Raw genomic sequence first — 19862 nt, forward strand, 5'->3', positions numbered from 1 at the left:
ACGGGGCAACAAACGACGATGGCCATGCGCATCCATCCATGATCCATCCATCTATCCATCCATATGGATGTCTACTACCTCTAGGTAGGTACCTGACTTACGTAGGAGGTATGTACCCACATACAGGTTGGTATATACATCTACCTAATGTAGGCAGTTCACGATGGGGGCTCCTCCACAGCATCGGAACTCATTGCTTGCTCCCCAGGTGTTCACATACCCAATATTAGGTAACTATATGCCGTTTGCAGTTACATGGACCACCCATGCATGCTACATCTACAAATCAATAAATAGGGCAGATCAGGTAGGTTGGCAAGTACCATAGGGGGAGGGGGGTTCTATCGACTTGGTCCATCAATCAGACGATGCTCCAGATCCAATAGTACGTGGTGATATCATACCTACCGACCTTGGACAGGGCCTAAAGCGTGTTAGGTGGGCGTGGGAGGTGAGATACAATGTGCTTGTATCTGCATTGTGTGCATATACGTGTATGTATCTATATGTACACACGTTCAGCCAATGCTTGGGGAGGGGGCCCGGCACAGCTTGCCAGGAATACGAATTGCCTACCCCCATTGAGTGCTTACATATACATACCTGCATCCCTACTGCCTACCTAGGCAGGTACATGCAAGGTACGCGCTGGCAGAAATGTTCGGGCAATATCAGAACCCAAACACCATATACCTACGGATGCCTCTCCACGGTTGAAGTACGTGTGCACACATACCTGGGTACATCGACACATCGGTACATAGGACAGAGCCTTTTCCGTGGAACGGGGCCACCGTCTAAAGTGTCTACCTGCACCGTTTCTCACGGAGCTCCCATATAATTTGAGGCTCCCATTTTGAGTCAGGGTCTGTCCGACGGTGCTGCTCAGCGCCAAGCAAAGCGCGGTCAACGTATCCCACCCCCCCCGTAACAGCTGTGGCTTGGAGAGCGGCCGACGCTACAGCGCCTGCCTGCATGCCTATTCTCAGCTTCTTGCCAATACCCTTTTTTTTCTTTCCCCTCTTCTCTTCCAGATCCCCACACTATTTTCGGGTGACACGGTGCCATCGTTCGCTGTGTGGTACAAGCTAACGTGAGGAAACGGTGTTGAATGATTGGCCGCATTTGGACTGGAGGATCGCCATCTGAAACACCCGAACACCCCTGAGAAGTGTGTACGTGTACATGGGTACCGAAGTGGCTGCATACCTCCAACTAAGGTACCTAGGTATGTATCTTCCCGTGAGGGGAGCTCAACCTAGGTACATAAGTACCTACTAGGTACCTAGGTATCTGGTAAGGCGGGCAGGCCATTACCTTACGCAATTTGCTGGAATACCTGACAACCTTACCTTCTATACCACACCTGTACACATAGGTAGGTACTCTAACCACCGCACACATAGATGCACATGTTACTAACGGTAGGAATACTACAGAGAACCCGTTGGCTAGGTAAGTTGGGCATCAGAGTACACACGCAGACGGAGGCACAGCTATCGTTAAATCAACCCGGCCTAGTTCCCAATGCCAGTGCAGGAGGCTGGCTGGACCAGCGGGAAAGGGCACATTAACCATAAGGGGGAACGCCATAGGGTGATGTCCTGTTATGGCTCAGATCGGCCACCTCGTCGGGGCGGGTTATTACGGAGGGACTATGACAAGAATACCACTCTCTACCCAGCTGGCCTGGGCACCTCCCAATCCCCGTTCGACATCGGAGACACGAGGCATGCATGTGTGAATACGCCTGTGCGTATAAGAGCACCTTCACACCGGACGCTGGTACGCTACGACACCAGGAATGAGCAGAGTCTGCCTAAGAGAGCCAACGCATGCATACATACCTACATACCTACTTATCTTACTTACCTCCTCACGTCTATGTGATATACTCATATAGGTGAACATGCTTCTTGCTCTCCATCTCTCGCCCTCGCTCTCTCTCCCCTCTCGGCAAGGGTTCCCAAATATATGAAACAACGCTAGAGGTTATCACCACTGGGCACTCTCTTCCTCATTGGTGCCTCGGCCTGCCTGCGTACCTCTATGCGGGATGTGCATGTACTTTAGAGGTCTGCCAAAATGCACATGCATAGGTATGTACACTCGGTATATAGGTAGGTACATGCTTGGTACTGCCGAAGGCACCTACGGTCAGGTGTGATGGCGGTAGAAGTAGTAGACGCACCGTAGGTACCTAAGGTGGTATCTCGGCTCCTTCTCACCATTTTTCACGTCCTCGGGACTTTTGGTAGCTTCCTGGCCCCCCCGAAATCTCGGTCGCTTCTTCACCGCCCCACACGGAACCCCCCCCCTCCTCCCCTGACTGCTTTCCACGAGGAAAATCCCCTATGGGTATACATATGGACATAACTTACATGTAGCATACCAGGTACACGCAGCGGGCACAGGTGTACAGGTATACAAGGAGGTACATATCTGTGATGTGCAAACGAGAGACCCTGGGCCCGCCCACGCACCCTGGTGTAATACCCGGTTGGCTCCCCAAGGTCGGTCCCTCGGGAGCAAATCACGGCGAGCTGTCCTCCCAGAATCCACCACTTCTCTCTCTCCCCTACCGTCCTCTCACCTACTGTAATTCAGTCGCTAGGGTCTGTGCCAGAATCGTGCCGGCGATGACGTCCTCGACCCTGCTGATTTGCTGTTCTCCAGACCGGCCACCGACGATCTCGTTAGCAGCACCCTGATCATCCGAGATAAGCTCCTCTCACGGCTACGCATCAGAAGACAATCCATGCTCTACTGCCTATGTAGGTAGGTGGGAGGAATTGGCGGTCGCAGTCGGTCGCCATCACGACCCTCTAGAGCTCTCGCTGGTCTAGGAAGACCCACGGTAGGCATCCGACTCGACGCATGTGTCTCCTATTGGTTCTGGGTCTTCCCACTCCCACGTCCAGCTAACCAGCAGCGGGTAATCCGTAGGTAGGTATAACGTCGACCAGGGACGGGGGGCCTCACGCCTTCGCAGGGGAGCACAGAGGAGGCATGTTACGCGCGCAGAAGAAGACGCCATCTTGTTGTCCATCCGCTGAGGTGTCTCCTTCACAAACATCCCACGTTGCAGGAATGTGGCACAACAGCGACGAGTAGGCAAATCCAAGTGGTCACATTTCGCATCTCTCTTTGCCGTTCCTTGCTAGCTGGGCGAGGTGACATGATTCCCCGTCCAATTCTTCTCCATCTTCGTCTGCTTCTGCCTGGGGGTTCCCTTCCTCTCATCTCCCCTCTCGACAACAAGCTGACCTTGCCGTGTTAGTCGGTAAACCGCCAACACGAAAACCTCTCTTTCGTCTGTCTCCTGAAACACACACAACAGCAACGAAAAAAACAACCCCTGCTCCTTGGGTAGGTTTTATTCCTCTTTATCTATTCCCAGGGTATGAGTACGGGAGCGAGTCTCGAAAACCAAACATCCCGAACTCCACCGGTTAAATGTCACCGGAAAGAAAAAAATTAAATGACGATAGTGGCACAGAGAGGAGGGAGTGGCTCGGCCAGCCCAAAAATAGCAGTACAGTAAGTCCGCAATCAGTCTGGGGAGCGTTGGTTCGCTCGTCTCCCCTCGACTGCCACCTCCCGACAGATATTGCTGCCTTCTCTGCCCAACGTAAACGACCCCAGATATACGCAACGCATGATGATGTGCATATCGGCCTGTGTCTGCACTCGGGTGAGAGGACGAGGATGAGGGTCAGACACCAGCGCACAATCGAAGCCGCGCCTCTCATTTGGGCGCGTGCAGAGGAGATAAGCAACCGGGCCTGTAAGACGAACTCCCTACCCAGGATAGGATCGTCTAGATATCTACAGGGAGAGAGGACATCTCATCTCGGAGTAATAGGAAATACGCCTGCACCATGCGGGCGAGAGGCACCGTATCCGAAACCTCCAGCCGAATGGCATTGTCTCGCGCTATCGTGACGTGGTCGTCACGCCCCTTCGTCTAACGCTGACTACAACGACCGCACTCGCTCCGGCACTAGGGCTGCTGCTGCTTTCGAAGAAGCTGGCGCGGGGGCATATAACGCTGTTATACAACTTCTATCTTGAATATTTCCGCTTCTTGCCCTCTCCCGTCTCCATAGAAGGCATGCTCATGGTACGTACGTGTAGACAACTATCCTAAAAAGGGGAGAGAGCTAAGTAGGAAAGGCAGGAATGCCCGTGTTGAATTCTTGATATTGCCACTGCGTCGTATCGTATCGTGTAGTATGCCGGCCTGGATAGATGCCCGCCTAAGACTAATATTGGGATCGTGAACTCGAAATACCAACCAACCAACCAACTTTAAGCCTTCGAGCCCTTCTCTCACCACCCCCATCGTCCCTCCTTCTATTCCCACTACAAGTTGGTCTAACACACCTGGCATCCTCACCACCTCACGACAACAACGACCAACTCCCGCCCACCCGTACCAGCCATCGCCACCAACAAGCAGCACGCCGCCCGCAGCCTATCTCGTTCTCTAACGCTCCTATCGTTCCCCGTGCCTCCCCCCTGCCCCTCCCCCTCCTTTCTCCTGTCCTCGAAACGTCCCCGGGCGCCAACAGCTAACGTCACGTCCAAGCGCCGCGCAACCGAACGCCGGCCGGGCCGGGCCACCGAGCAGGTAGGGGCGGGACGAAGCGCGGCGAGTACGAGGGCAAGACTGCGACGGCGGCGGCGACGGCGGTGAAGCGACAAGACCCGATCCGCGGCCCCCCTCTATTTATAATTGCACGCGCTCGCACCCTTCCTCTCTCTCGCTCACAACTATCTTGCTGCCTCTGGCCGCCCGGCCCCCATGTCTACCTTGCCTACGCGCATGCAAATCCTGCATCACCACTCCCGCCCCCTCTCCCTCTCTCCATCCGGAGGGGCCTAGGCGTCTATCTCTTCTTGACATCCCGTTGGCCCGCCCGTCCCAATCTGCAAAATAGCCCCCTCCCCTCAATAAGAATAGGAGAGAGGCGCGAAAAATGCAGCCGGCCGAACTCCGAAAGCCTCTCCGCCCGTGCCCTCGCGGCCTTCTTTCTACCTGCAAGTGCGAGCGCAGCACCAACCGCCCCCTCCCCCTCTCCCTCTTTCTCTCGTGCTCTCTCTCTCTTGGCTTAGTGACGCGGCGTACATCGCCGAGGGGGGGCGGGGCAACTAGAAAGGAGACGTAGCAGCAGATAGTAGTAGTAGCAGTAAACTTAACTGCCCGCCTACCTCGATCCCCCTCTCCCTTTCTCTCCTACGGCACCCCCGCGCCTGACTGCGTCCATCGTTCGTCCACCCACTCGGTTAGCCTGCATTTGCGCCCGTCGTTCGTCCGCTGGCTGACTACCTCACCGCCCTCACTACCGCCACTGCCGATTAGAAATCGTGGGTCTTATTTTGCTTTTCTTCCGGGATCCCCAGGTAGGTTAGTCCGGGGTAAGTAGAGCCTTTCCCGGGATAGGACAGAGAGAGAGAAAGAGAGAGATAAGGACGTGGCGTGGAGGCGGGAGGCGACGAGACATAAAACTACTCGGCCTCCTCCCGCCCTCGGATTGGATGGAGGGGAAAAGGGGGTGGGGTGGCTCTCTATATATTCATATATACCGTTAGCCACTCCCGGCACGCACTCTATATACGTGCTTTTTTCCAGTCCGCCCAGCAGCCTTCTCCGGTCCGATCGGGGCAATCACAGGAGAGGGAGACGAGAGAGCAGCAAAGCGCGCGGCAACACGTATCATATTCACACTCCCCCCCCCTCCTTTTTTTTGCTGGCCAGGTCGAGCTCCGAGCTCGTGGTAGTAGTAGCTTTCAATAATATACAGGTCGAAGAATTCCCCTCCCCCCGAAAGAAAAACAAAATAAAACAGATGGGGGCTTGGGGTTTGGCGGGGGGGGAGGACACGAAGGGGGAGGGGGACGAAGGGGGCTTTGCTCTGCCACCGCGCAAGTTCACACACACACACATTTCCGTAGACTGCCATTAGAAAAGGAACGACCTCGCCCTTCCACCCTCTTCCCTTATCCTTAACCACCCCCCCCCCCTCCTCCCCGGCCATCATTTGGTACATCGGAAAGTGATAGAAAGCCTGGCCCGTTGTCCGACGCTGCGGCAACACTTTAAAATGACCTGTCAGCCTTCCCTCCTTCGTCAGGACATTCATGTTCCACAAGGCCGCCGCGTAGCAAACAGATGAATTCGATAGGGTATAAAAAAAACAAACAGCAGAAGCAGCAGAGCCCAACCGAAACGCCTCGTTAATTCGCACAGATGCCGCACGTCGTCGCTCCTCGAGCCGCGCGTGGGGACGGCCCCTACGCCTCCAGCGCGACTTGTTTCGACTCGTTTATTATCGGGGGGTTCCCTCCTAACCGCTCAGGGTCTGAACTGCTATGCCCTATCGACACCTCGACCTTGCCATCGTTGGCTACGCGGACGCTGCCGCGGGAGCCTCGCACGATGTGGCCCGCCTCGACCCTGTCCTGGATCATCTCGTCGAGTATCCGGCTCATCTCGTCGATGCTCTTAGTCCGCTTCCGGATCGGCGAGTCCCCTTTCTGACCCGGTGCGGGCGGGGTGGGAAGGCCTCCCTGCGGTGGTGGGCTTGCCGCCTGTTCGTATAGAAGGGAAGATCGAGCCTCGGTCCTCGTGGTGTCGATAGCCTCGGCGGCATCCCGCGAGCGGGCGGCGCTGCGCAGAGCCGACAGCATTCGATCCTTATCGTCGAGTCTCGCCCTCAGCTCCGCGATTTCGGTGTCTTTTTCCTTTAGCATGGCCGAGACGCTATGATCTTCTCCGACCATGATGCCCTTGTTCGGCGCTGAAAACCCGACCGACACCCGCGATGAGCTCGCGCGACGAGCCTGGAGAAGACGTTTCTCGAGAGTTGCGATGTATCGATTCTTATCCGCGAGATCTGCTTGCAAGGCCCGATTTTGGGCTTGGAGAGATGCGGTGCCGTCACCGTATTCGCCCAAGCTATCTTCCTCTTCGTTAGACCCCGGATCCCCCATGCTTGAACGCTGCCGCGAGATTGACCGCCGACCGATCGTAGAAGCAGACGACCCCATGGAGGCTGTTCTCTCTAGCGCCGGGCGGCTGCCAGCAGAAGTGGCGATCGACGTCCGGATAGAGGTCTGGGAGTATCGGGGATGCATCCCTAAGGCGCTGTACGTCCCTCCGGTGTTGACTCCCGTCGACTTGGAGCTGAGAATAAGTCGGTTTAGATGGTCTATGCGCTCTTTCAACGCTGTACGAGCGAGTTGCATCTCCAGCATCTGTTCCTCATGCCGGGCTTCGGCTTCCTTTTCTCGGGCGCGTTCTTCCTCCTCATCCCTGACCTTCTCCTCGTCCTCGGCCTTGCTAGCACCCGCCTTGGCTTGGGAGTCGAGTTGGCTTCTCAATTCCTGGATCTCCATCCTATATCGCTCCAGGAGGACCCTCGCACCACCTTCGCCCCCGGCGCCGAGCGCTTCTTCGGCTCGTTTAGCATGACTTACGATGCTGTTCTTAGCTCTTGACGCGAATTTGAGCGTGTTTATGGTCTCGCTGGCGTGGCTGTTCGCGGTGGCGGCGCTGCCGGCGGAGCCAGTTTGAATCGTGCACAAGATGCTGACCAACGAGTTTCCCGAGAGGGCCCCTTGGAGGAGTCGGGTCAGTTTGCTGTCGCGGTAGGGTAAGTGCTTCCCGTCCTTATCGGTGACCTTGCCATCCTTCTCCTTCTGCTCCGAGAGCTTCGAGATGACGGTGCCTAGGGTTAGCAGACTCTTGTTGATATGGGAACCCTCAGCTCGGCGCTCCTTAGATTCCGCCGCCTTTTCTGAACCAGCCAGATCGATCAGGCTCAATGTGGACACGCGGACGCCGCCAGGTAGTAGGCCTGAGCGCTTGCTCTCTCCGGCTGAGCCGCCGCTGGGGATGCGCTCTCTGCTCTCGACAACAATCTGCACGACCGCGTGACTGCGAGAACTCCTGGAGTTGAACTGTGTGCTGGCGGTTCTGCGAGCCTGGTCGCCGCGGGCGATCACTCGCAAGAGCTGCGTGGGACTTTGCACAATCTCCTCCTTCAATGGAGTAGCGTACACACCCCGCTTGCTGTCCTCCCGCAGTTTGATTTCATCTTGCGCGCCCGCCCCGGCCCCGTTCGCCGCCGGCATACTGAGAAGATCGTGGATCCTCTCGTTGTAGATTTCCAGATAGCTGACGCGGAGCAGGAATTCGCGGGAGGGAGTCTCGCGGATGTACGAGAAGATATCGGTGATGGCGAGCGGGATCACGCCTGGTGATGATGCGGTGCCCTGCATCGAAAAAGTCTTCCCCGTGCCCGTCATGCCGTATGCGAACACGGTACCGTGATAACCTTCCATAACTCGGCGAACTAAACGTTTGGCGCTGTGGTCGTAGACTCGGCTATTGTCATCGTGCGTCGTGAAGACGTTATCTATCGGCTTGTTAGATAGAGGGTGCAAGACGGACTGTCATTGGGCCTTCTCACCGTAATAGTAATCGCCCCCCTCGCGTCCGCGATAGGCTATCAAAGACCTGCGGCCATCCACCATCCACTCCCCTTCGGGCTTGTTGTTGGCATTGCTCCCGAGGTCTGGCCTCACCCTGACACTGACAATGACGTTTCCTTTGCTCCCCTCCGCCCCCCTCGATACGCGCTTATCGCTAGATGATGTCGCCATCGCATCGGCAGGGTCGTCGTAAGTGGTCGCCGAAGTCGAGTACGAATCTTGGGCGGACGAGCTGCGACTTTGGGGAGGAGAGGAAACGCTCATAAGCCCATCCGAAGTTCTCGCGCCGGCTCCGCCTAGCAATGATCTACCCTCTCCACTGCCGTTCAGTAGACTGGGTACACCACCGCCTAGATGGCCTAGTTTTGAGGCTGGTTGTGGGGGGCGGGATTTCCTGGTGGGTGTAAGGGACCCCGATAATGGGTTCGGGGGATGGCTGACGCCGCGACTCGGCGGTTGGGGAAACGAGTTTATGCTGACAGTTTTCCTGATGGTCTTTCCGGCGCTATTCACTCCATGTGAGCTTCTCGGGATGGGGAGTGCTGTAGTAGGTGCAGGAGAGGGAGGAGGGCCGGGGTAAAAGTTTGCTGACGGTGCTCGTAGACCGCTTTTAGGGGTCGCTAGGCCGCCAGTGCTCTTCCGAGTCTTTGGTACGGGTAAAGCAGGAAGGGAGGTGGCTGGTGGGCCATTCGACGCACGGGGTTTAGGTAATGTGGTGGCCATCATGATCCAAGCGTCTCGTCCTAACAACCGGGCGGACGAATGATTAAGATGCAGCGAATCCTCCTCGGGATGGCTCCGGGTCCGCGAACTGGGCGAGGGCGGCGGACTTATCGCAATCGACCCGGCCTCGGCGGTATTGGCAGTTATCGAAGGTGAGGTTGTAGCGAGGTCTAAAGCGGCCCTCTCATCTCATGGTGAACAACACTGCGCGCACGGCGATATTCGGAATAATCGACCCCAGTCTGGACAGGAATATTCGAGGCGCTGTGGCTACCGGTCTACCAAGCTGACGGAAGAGAATTGAGCTTGTGCTACGGTCAGGCCCCAAAGGTTTGCTACCCCTCACGGACTGGTAAGGTAATTGTCTCGACAGCGATAAGGCAGGAGATACGATGCGCCACAAGACTGATCACGACCCTGGCAGACTTGGCCCGGAGAACCAGATTAGTGCTTATCTAGAGGGAGGCGCATGTCAATATCAATATGCAACTCGTGGGCGCCGGCGTCCAAGAAGGTAGATGCTGGTCCGCTGTGCGCGAGCATATGCATTATCTGGGATCAACTTACTTGAGGGGTAAGCGAGGTGCGAGGTAGGAGGCAGTAGGGTCGGTATTACGGTGCGGCGGGAAATCCAGAACTGGGGGGGGAGGGGGAGAAGGGGGGGGGATGGTTTACTTTGCTGCTTGAATGGGGGTATCTTGGAGAAGCAAAAGAATTCAAGGAGAAGGTCGGAAGGCGACAAGACGGTATAAAGAGGTCGCGATAGTGGGATTCGCGGGCTGGCGACGGGACGACGCAAGGACAAATGGGAGGAGATCTAGGGTTGCTTCTTTTTGTGGCTCGTTAAGCTATTTGCTTTTTCTGCTCCCTGGTGTTCCCTCGTGGATGGCCGAGCCGAGACACTTGTGGGAGGTACGGCGCGTAGGGTCTCTGTTCCGGTCGAATGAGAAGAAGCGAGGGAGTGAGACGGGGAAGAGGCGGCGATGTCGAGATGGGCAGAAGAGAGAGGGAGAGAGAGCGAGAAGGCGAAAGAAGAATTAGGTAAGGCAAAGCGGGCAAGCAGGAAGATCAGCAAGGCAAACGAAGAGTATAAGTGAATAATGAACGACAGGCGCTGAGCTCGGGTTGCGTAGCCACCTCCAGCATCAACAATGAATCCTCGCACAGAAGAGGAGGAGCGAAGGTTGGAAACCGGAGTTCGTGGACCCAGTTGGAGGAGAAACTTGCAGGTTGCGCAGGTCTGGGACGGATGGGAGGCAGAGCCAGACGGGACCGTGGTGGTTGCAGGCGAGAGGTTGTTGGTTGGCCACGGGGCGGAGGGAGGGTTGCTAGAGAGAGAGGGAGAGAGAGCGCATCCACGTCCCGCACACCAAACGTCCTGTACTCTAACCAACCTTGGAGCGGGCTGGGTTCGTGGTTGGGCAGCTCTTCTGAAGAGGATGGAAGATGGAAACGTGTGGTGACACCCGGCCAGACGAGCTGCCCTCCAACCCTACCGCCTACTAAGGCAACCCTACCACCTATAGTGCTCAGGTCTAACGGTCTGCCGTCTGCGGTCTGCGGTTCTCGCATCCGCCAGGTACCTGGGTGGGTACCTGCCAGTACGCACTTTAGTGGGCGCCAGGTACTTCGTCCGCGCGCCGTCCCAGGCCAATCCCTAAGCAAGCCTCCCCCCCTCTTGCCGCGCATCGCAGCATCGCAGCATCACACGGCCTGGTATCGCCCCATCCCCGTGCATGTACCCCCCAACCCTGCTCCAAGTCCCCGACCTTGTATTCCGGGGTACCTTACATAATAAACGTCCGCGGATGGGCACCACGATGCGCTCGGTGGGATAGGTTACCTGCTGCCACCCACCCGACCAAATGACGGTCTTCGACCCCTTCATATGTTCAGGGACACAACCTCTCCCACCCATGACAGGTATCTCTCTCTGTCTCCCCCCTACCTACCTACTTACTTACCTACCTACCTACCTAACCCAGCCCGCCCCAGCCAAGGAGCTTTGCAATCTTGCCGAGCCGCGCAGCGCCACTCGAGACAGAGACGTAATAAATGAGAGACAGGACCTACGGCACCAGGCCCGCCTACGCAGTGCCGCCTACGCTGCTGCTGGGACCGACCGGATGACGGTAGAGAACTTCCAGGTATTGCGATGGTTGTTTTTCATCTTGCTCTCCTATTACTGCCCCCCCTATATCTGGACTTGACCCGTACAATGCCTGCACACCACTAATTAGAGCCAAGCTTGCTGGAGGGACATGCACAATCACCGGCCATGCACCAAGTCTGGTCCAGATCCAGGGATTGGACACTCGCACGCTCGTCGCGGCCAGGGCCCCTGCCGTGATGGACCTCGCTCGCGAATGTGCATTATGGATTCGGGGAGGGGCGGAGGCGATCCCAGGGTTGCGACAGAGGAGCGAGCCACTTCGCCTAGCACCTGCGTGCCTAGCTCTCAACCCTCCTTCCCCAAAACATTTGCCATCCGGCCTATCCTGTTCTCTTCTCTCTTAGCAGCGCAATCTTGCCAGCCTGCCTTTCCAGCCAATCCTGTTCGAGAGAGAGAGAGAGAGCAAAGTAAAATAGGAGATGGGGAGAAAAGGGGAGGCTCTGTCGCCAACCCCCTGTCTCACACGTGGCGTGGCAAGTCAAAAGAAAAGAAAAAAGGGCGAGGAAAGAAAAAAGAAGAGGGATGGGGGAAAAAAAGGAAAAATACGAAGGCCGTTTCGGCGCTGGCGGGTGCAAATTAGCTGGCAGACGAATGGGAGAAGAACGGCATTTTCCCTTTTGATTCTTCCCCCCCTTTTTTTTTCCAAAAACCCCCCCCCCCCCCCCCCAAACATCTGCTCCCAATGCTACCGTATCCTCCGCGCGGAATTTCTCAGAGCCCTGCTTGAAACTGAGCTGTGATTGTGAGGCCTGCACTAGAAGAACAGGGCTGTCGACAGAATCGGCGACTTGATTACCCAACCCTGCTCGCAATCCTATGCTAGCCGGGCTGTCGGGCAGTCTTAACCCCCCGGCTCTCTTTATCCGCCACGACGGATTGGTTTTCCCCTTTGGATAAAAGCGTGCGTATGGAAGCATCTCTCCATTGTATATGGATGTATATGAGTATTCGAAAACTCGGGTGCTATGGTAACCCGCATCTAGGGAGGGAAGCACAAAAAAAAACCCCCCTAATCGTCAATCTGATCTCACCCCGTCCTTCCGCTTCTCCACGGTCTGGGTCCGATATCGTGTGTGTGCGGGAGCGAATCGCTTACGTCGAAATGCTCTTCTGCTGACGCATCGATATCGCATACATGCCTACGCTGATCCGAATGCGTGATGGACCAGCCGGCCTGAGGTCCATCTGAGCCTACTGCACGAGCGGCAGTCATACAGAATCGCGCATGCGATGGGACCGCACCCACGCAGGTCCCCACGGCCATTCCTTTAGGTGCGCGCGGCGGATTCTGCGCCGTAGCGCGCTCCCGCTCTGCCTCTGTGGCCATCGTCTGCGCCTGACGTGACGGCGACCCCCCCAGCTCAACCGGGCCTCTCGTCTTCCATCCACGGAACAGAGCTAGCGATGCGAGCGGGAATTGATCGACATGTCCCAAGCAGAAAGAGAGAGAGGAAGAGGGGAGAGAGGAAAAACGCTGATCTATCACTGCCCTAGGCCCCTTTCTGGTTTCCCTCCTTCCCCCCCCCCCACGATTACCTGTCACCGCCGGCTAGGCATGGAAAAGAGTAAGGCCCCCCCTTCTCCCCCCAGGATCCCCATCGCGCCCATCACCAGCCTAGGTCTTTCTCATAACGTCTTCGTCATGCGGCACGTATGCCGTGAACCAATTGGCGGCGCGGGAGGTATTCAGACCTCCAACCCATGGAAGGCTGCTGGGAATCGTCATGATTTGCCCTGGCTCGATTCCTATTTCTGCGAGATTTCCTGTCCGTGCCCTATACAGCTACATACATAGCTAGCACCGTATGCGAGCCACCCCTACCCTACATGCAACCGAGCAATGGGCTGCACGGACGGTGGCGCTGGGGGTCCGGGACCCGTCGCCCTGTGCGCACGCATGTATGTATGAGTACCTACATACGTGCTTATAGAGGTATGTACGTTATGTCTCTTATTGCCTGCCGACCAAGCAGGATGGATGTACGGATGGATGTGTGGATGGACGTGATCGGTTTCTGTCTGTGCAGTAGTGCGCGCACCTATTTGGGTATGATAAAAACATCATACCTAACGCAATTCACATGTGGTTTCTCGACAGGCCCGACTCGCCGTAGATGGTAGCATCTGTACCTACAGCATCTGTACCTACCTATAAGTACGCCACGCTTGCGTACGAATGCGGCGAAGCAGCGCAGCGTGTCTCTCTAACGTGGTAGCGGCAGGGCAAGGTAGCAACGCCTAATGTAAGTAATAGATAGGATCACGTATTGTTATGACGGCTCGCGGGCGCGACGCGGCCATAACACGAACGAACGAGCTAGCCGTAGGAGCCTCGCCTTCGCACCAGAGAAGGGTCGATTCGTGTGGGTTTCAGTCTTCCCCGATTCGAGACAGAAGCCGTGGCCTTTCCTCCTGGGGTAGAAATCCCAAAAGAGTATGCATACTCCGAAGCCCGTGTCAGCCAACGCGCGCCAACATTTGTGGCGGAACAGGGAAGGGCGCGAGTGAGACGGAAGGGAAAAGAGAGAGAGAGAGAGAGAGCCTCAGCAACCATCCCGGATCCCAGTCTAGATCCTCCACCCCCCATATGCCTACATGGATGCGCGCATTGGAGGTACCTACCTAGCTAGGTATCTAAGAACGGACAATGAGGTACTCATATGCTTCATGCGAAGGGACATGGCGACCTCGCCCTACGTGCACGACGAAATGCGGATGCTAGAATAGGCTAGACGGCGACGAAAATTCCTAGTCGTCGGCAAGTTGGCCGGACTCGCGGCCTGTCAGACAGCTAGTATATGTATAATAAGGGGGGCATATAACCAACACGTCCAGGGTCAAAGGGGGAGGAGGATAAGTAGGTGTCTGTAGACGGAAGCTTCTCTGAAAAGAGTACCCTACTATATAGGTACTAAACAGATAGATAGATTTCCCGTATTCCCCTTTCGCCGACGCCGTTTCACAGAAATTGGGCTAATCGCGCTCCAACATACGATCGGCAGATTGCAGACTTTTGCCTAGCATGTAGTCGGGTTAGTTCTCTCTGGCCCCAGCGGGAGAGCTCGTATGGTCGTCATTTACGAGATACACGCAGTTAATGAGGATCAATCGCGGCCCGGAACGCCAGACGGCGCTGGGTTAGTTTCCATTCGATCTTACGGAGGCGGTGGTTCTCTCCTTTTTTTCGTTGACCGAATGGAGGTGTGACCACGCAGTAGAGAACATATATACGTATGTAGTAAGAAAATAGACCGGTCAAGGATTGGGGGAGAAATCCGACACCATATGACATGCCTGATATAGACAGAAGCCCGACGGATCATCCACGGAAGAACCAGAGTATGTACGGGTGCATGAAGCTGTTAAGCCACACCCGCGTGCTCCCACGCTGTCTCACTCATTGTACATACGTACATAACACGTACATGGCGAGTGAGACATCACGTAACCTGTCGACGGTCTAGCCATCGAAAGCGACTAGCCGCGCGTCGACTTCGAACCCGGCTGCGAATGCCGGATGCCGCGGGCGACGGCCATCATAGAGAAGCCCCGTTCCGCGATGGTGGCCACGAACGAGACTAATATAGCTCGAGGTAGCTCAAGTCGCGTATCCGATAGATAGCGGGTCGCGCATAGTCTCACCGCGAGACGTAGGATCTAGCCTGCCTAATATAGGTAGTGTATTGCACCGGTCTGTCGATCGCGCGGGTCGTCCCAAGAAGGGGGAACACCGATTTGATACTCGCCACCATCACCAAACCGTGGGTTTCCGGCATGGGCGCCACGAGGCGCGTCCTTAAAACATGCCGTGCGGAATCGAGCCTGACCGGGTCGACTTGCCACGGGAAGAAGGGGTGGAGGGGAAGCGGGAGCAAAGCCATTCATGCCTCCTGAGGATCGCTGTCGATAATGCCCGGGTGTGATAATTGATCTGCCGAGAGCCAGCACATCTCGCTGATACCGGCCCGCCGCCACGTTTCTGCTTTGCCGTTTCACATCCGCCCTCTCGGGCATGTGACTAGTGCGGGCGCTGCTGCGTGATGCGTTCGATCTTGGGGGTCGGCCCGAATCTCGTCACGCAGCGAGAGAGACAGGTGAGGGAGAAGGGAGAGACGGCCTGGCCAGACATGCCGGCGACTTCCCTTGGCGAGAATATCTAGAGCTGCTATTGCTACTGCTAAGAATACTGCTACGCCGCAACTATGGTGGGCAGTGCGCGGCGCCGTCGTCCAAGCGTACCGTTAGACGGCGCGGACTCCGCGACCGACGCTTCGGGTTTCAAACACCTCGACGAGGCCGGATCCGACGGCCTCTCGTAGGACCCAGTCGAAGGATAGCCCGTAGAACTGCCTCCACTTCCTCGTCTGCCCGGGAAGGATCCCTGCGAATTCCCCTCGTGAGCGCTTCGCGGCGTAGCGTGCCTCCTCCTTGGCAACGCCTCCGTCCCACCGTTCGCGGAGCACCGCCTCCGGGGCCTCGCGGAACTGCGACTTGTCGAGCAATGAGACCAGATGGTCAAGCGCCGGTGCGATCAGCTTAAGGAACGTGCCGCTCCCCGGTACGGCAAGTTTTAATTCGGTGGAACCAGTAGCTGCCTGGGCAGCACCAAGCGATCTTCCTCCGCTGCCGCCCGCCATGTGCACCACACCGTCGCCCCCAACCGCGCCGAGCGAGCCGGTTGCATGTCTCGAGACGGTCTCGAGTGACGTAAGTGTTCCCTTGTCTTCGGGCCGGAAGTGGAGGCTCATGGTATGCGATATCGAGCCGTGGTGGATTACGCCGGTGTGGTGGGACGTCAGAAACCCGGCCTTGATGAGCTGGTCAATCTCAGACGCAGCGAGCGCACCACGCTGGATTGTTTGGGCCCCGGCATTCTCTCTTAGGAACGCGAGGAGACTCTCCCTTGCCTCCTCGTTTAAACCCGTGGACTCCTTAATCATCCGCTCAAAGTCCGAGGCAAGGATCAGGGTCTCTCCTATGCGGCCCCGCCGGGCGATGACCACCTTGCGCACAAAGCCAGCCTGCGCGAGCTGCGCAATCTCCCGTTCTACCGCGCTCGGCGAGGAAAGTAGGGTCTGTATATGTGAAATCGTCACGATGGGGGGGAGCCTCTTCCGATAGCTCAGCACCTCTGCGATCCGCGTCGAGTTCATCCCCGCTGCTTGTTGGGGCATGGGGGAAAACATGTGGCTACGTATGTAGAGGACGGCCTGGGAGGTATCGCGCAGATTTAGATCGGTCGCCAGGGTTCTGACGAGCCCATAGTCGTCAAGCTTATCGTTGAAAAGATCGCCATCGTCATCCTCATCGCTGCGGCCGACTGGTGGCTTCCCGCGGTGGGCTCCCGGCTTGCGACGAGGCAGGGGAGAAGTCCACGAAGACGATGCCGGTGCCGAAGAGCCAGATTTCTTTGCGCCGGCTTTCTTGGAGGACTTCTTAACCCGGCTGGAGCCTCCTAGGATTGACCGTAAGCTCATTTCTGACAAGGCGAAACATGAGAATAGGTGGAAGCCCTCACGAGAAGTTGAGATGGCAGCCTGGGTTTAGGACAAGAGGTCGGCTCTGTCCCAGCTTCCATTGTGTACCTGCGCATCTCGCTTATCTCATCATCTCAACTACCTACCTGCATACATACATACGTACGTGCCCGTTATGTATGCGCACTCTATGCATATCGGTATGTTGTATACATGCATATACCTAACTAGCCTCTACCGGCTTGTGACGTACTGAGGACATCATAGATCGACATCGCTTGCGCGGGGGAATGCGTCCATAGGATTCTCGGCCATTGCCTACTACAGGTATCCACCTGGTCGTCAACCAATTGTGGCCATGCGAATACAGCTGCAATTTGCAATAACCGAGGCTGCTTCTCCCATATATACTATATAAGTGCATATGACGACGACAAGCTTCCCGGCTTCCGGCCAAGCTTTCCTACCAAGCTTCCAAGCTTCCAAGCTCCCCCCAGCTTGCCGGCCACGAGGCTCCGTTTTGTTCTGTACCAAGCTTGATTTCCGAGAGGGCTTGCTTTGGGCCCCTCTAGTAGGTAGATGTGAATTTTGCCTGATCCTGCCGACCTTCACCTAAACACAGCACGTTTGCATCAACCTTAGGATTCGTATATACCTGCCCGGTATAATGCATCAACCTGGAGGCATTCAAAAGGTCTCTGGTCTGGTTCGCAAAGTACCCTTCCGCCCCCCACAAACATCTAGAGACTGTGCCTAAGATGGCGCCGGTGGTTATCTTGATACGCCATGGTGAAGCTTTACATAGTAAGTATCTGACTCGAACCCTACCGAGACGAGGCCTAAGAGATCATAGATATTGCAGATAAGTGCCGCTAGATGTCCGTGTCAAATCGTTGGCGTCTAACGTAGCAGCTACATGACTGGGAGTTGCCTGACCCGGACCTGACCGAGAAGGGCGTAGAGCAATGCAAAGCCCTGATGGCAGAGCTGGAGCCAAATCTGCCCTTCGCCCAGGAAGAGTGTCGTATAGTGGTAAGCCCCCTGAGACGGACGTTACAGACTGTCCACCACGGCCTCCAGTGGCTCCGAGACCGCGGGGTCCCCGTCGAGGTCCGTGCCGAATGGCAGGTAGGGCATCACCCATCGCCGGGAGGCGCTCGTTCCGATGGATGCCGACGCTGAGTACCTATGACTAGGAAACCACGGACAATCCTTGCGACATTGGCAGAGAGCCCTCATCCATCATGAGCGAATGGCCCGATTTTGACTTCTCGGGCCTGGACCCCATTTATCCCCAGAAGATTGACTTGTACGAAAACTCAGAAGAGGCTTTTCAGAAGAGGGCGTCGCTTGTTAAGCGCTGGCTCTTCAGGAGGCCTGAGAAGTGCGTCGTCGTCGTCACGCATTCGGGGTTCCTCAAAAGGGTCGTTCAAGGACCCAAGTTCAGGAATGTGGAGTACAGGATGTATGAACTAGTCGAGGGCACGGAGGATCTGGAGCTCAGCGAGATCAGCAGAGGAAAGGCCTCAGCGAAGCAGACATAAAGGAAAGAAAGGATCCCATCCCGTAGTGAAAGTTTACGTGGGCACGTCCCAGACACGAACGTGGGATGGGTTCAGAGCATTCGACACATGTGGGCAGGTCAAGATGTTGGGAGGGAGAGGGGGACCATACGGCAATATGGAGCATTGGCATACACCACGGGGTGCTGAAGCGCGCGGTGCCTCTGTTCATAGTGGTTGCATCGCATCGCATCACTTCCGGAACGAGAAACCTGCAGCTTTTGTGCTCCAAGACGAATGCGACGAAACGAAACGATGCTTCATTCTCATGACTAGATCCATAACAGCCAAGGCGGCCCAGCGGCCAGAACGTTATCACGACAACAATACACCAGCCACTCGGCCTGAACATGAGAAATGCCGTGCGTTACGTGCAGTGGCAGACGTCGTCTGTACGATCTCGGATGCTACCTAGGGGGTTTGTGATGTCGCCGATATTTACCATGGGGACCCGATGTCAGAGTACAGGTAAGTATGTATCGAGTCCCCTCAAACGAACGGCATATTGCGATCTTGCACTAGACTCGGCTGTACAGACGGTGAGGGGAAAGCCGTCTCTGAGCAATCAGGTGATGTAGAGAATCGGACGTGCTGTCGAATGTGAAGAGGAGAGAACAGAGAAAGGGGGGAGAAAAAAAATAGGAAAAGAAAAGGCGAAGGGGTGTTGGATTACCTAAATTCGGTCTGGCGTAAAACAACCTACTTGTGTACGTGACATAAGTACTTGTACCACATACCTCCTTCTGTAGGTGTCTTGGGTGCAGGAACACAGAGATAGGTACTTGAGAGGTACCTTAGGCAGTATGAGTAAGCCCCGCGCGGTCTTGCCAGATAAGTGGCGGGACCTGTGGGGAGGCGGTCGGTAGCCATTGGTCGAGGTTATTTCCTAGGGGTTCGCCCACCCGCAGCCGACGAAGTACTAGATACCGGGTACGTAGTATGTGCTTAGAGCACCTGAGGTACCTAACCTCCTGATGTGCGCAAGTGCGTACCTATACGTCCCCTCATTGAGGGGATAGGCAGGTTACGAGGTACCTCAGGCGCACTTCCGGCAGCACATGCCAAAATTAGCTTATCATTACGCTTAGCCCGGCACACCCATGCCTTAGGCAGTTTAGCATTTGCATCTGCACCCAGGGTTGTGAAATTATTCCTTAGTTTTTTTAGTTAATTATTTATTCCTTAGTTAATACATTATTATTCCGGGGGTGGACTGGAATAAAAATTTTTTAGTTAGTTTAAAATTATTCTTTAGTTAATTTAGTTAATATTTTTAGTCCTTGTATTAACTAAGAAAACTAAAAATCTTTTTTTTTATTTTATATATTACGGTAATAAAATGCTAGTTTAATATATTCATTATATATATAAATATATATGAAAAAAAACTATTTTAATTAATTATAAAATTTAGAATAAAATAAAGAA

The 19862-nt window shown here is 55.5% G+C and overlaps 3 protein-coding genes across 3 annotated transcripts; 1 reads left to right on the top strand and 2 right to left on the bottom strand.

The window, feature by feature from the left end:
* Positions 1-6076: 6076 nt before the first annotated feature.
* On the bottom strand, positions 6077-9511 carry GGS23DRAFT_135191 (kinesin-domain-containing protein). The gene is made up of 3 exons (XM_051511210.1): positions 8478-9511; positions 6207-8423; positions 6077-6112 (listed from the first exon to the last, which is right to left on the bottom strand). Exons 1-2 carry the CDS (start codon positions 9223-9225, stop codon positions 6298-6300), a joined length of 2874 nt encoding a protein of 957 aa, XP_051370564.1. The 5' UTR covers positions 9226-9511; the 3' UTR covers positions 6077-6112; positions 6207-6297.
* A 6011-nt stretch (positions 9512-15522) lies between these two features.
* Positions 15523-16990, bottom strand: GGS23DRAFT_135370 (serine-threonine protein kinase 19-domain-containing protein). The gene has a single exon (XM_051511211.1). It carries the CDS (start codon positions 16870-16872, stop codon positions 15637-15639), a length of 1236 nt encoding a protein of 411 aa, XP_051370565.1. The 5' UTR covers positions 16873-16990; the 3' UTR covers positions 15523-15636.
* Positions 16991-17069: 79 nt separating this feature from the next.
* GGS23DRAFT_575240 (phosphoglycerate mutase-like protein) lies at positions 17070-19098 on the top strand. Its single transcript, XM_051516787.1, has 4 exons — positions 17070-17676; positions 17726-17730; positions 17785-18000; positions 18069-19098. The coding sequence occupies exons 1-4, from the start codon at positions 17631-17633 to the stop codon at positions 18414-18416; spliced, it is 615 nt and encodes a 204-aa protein (XP_051370566.1). The 5' UTR covers positions 17070-17630; the 3' UTR covers positions 18417-19098.
* The last annotated feature ends 764 nt before the right edge of the window (positions 19099-19862 follow it).

The sequence above is a fragment of the Durotheca rogersii genome (genome assembly GCF_024521655.1).
Source record: "Durotheca rogersii strain YMJ 92031201 chromosome Unknown GGS23scaffold_16, whole genome shotgun sequence".
Lineage (NCBI taxonomy): Eukaryota > Fungi > Ascomycota > Sordariomycetes > Xylariales > Xylariaceae > Durotheca > Durotheca rogersii.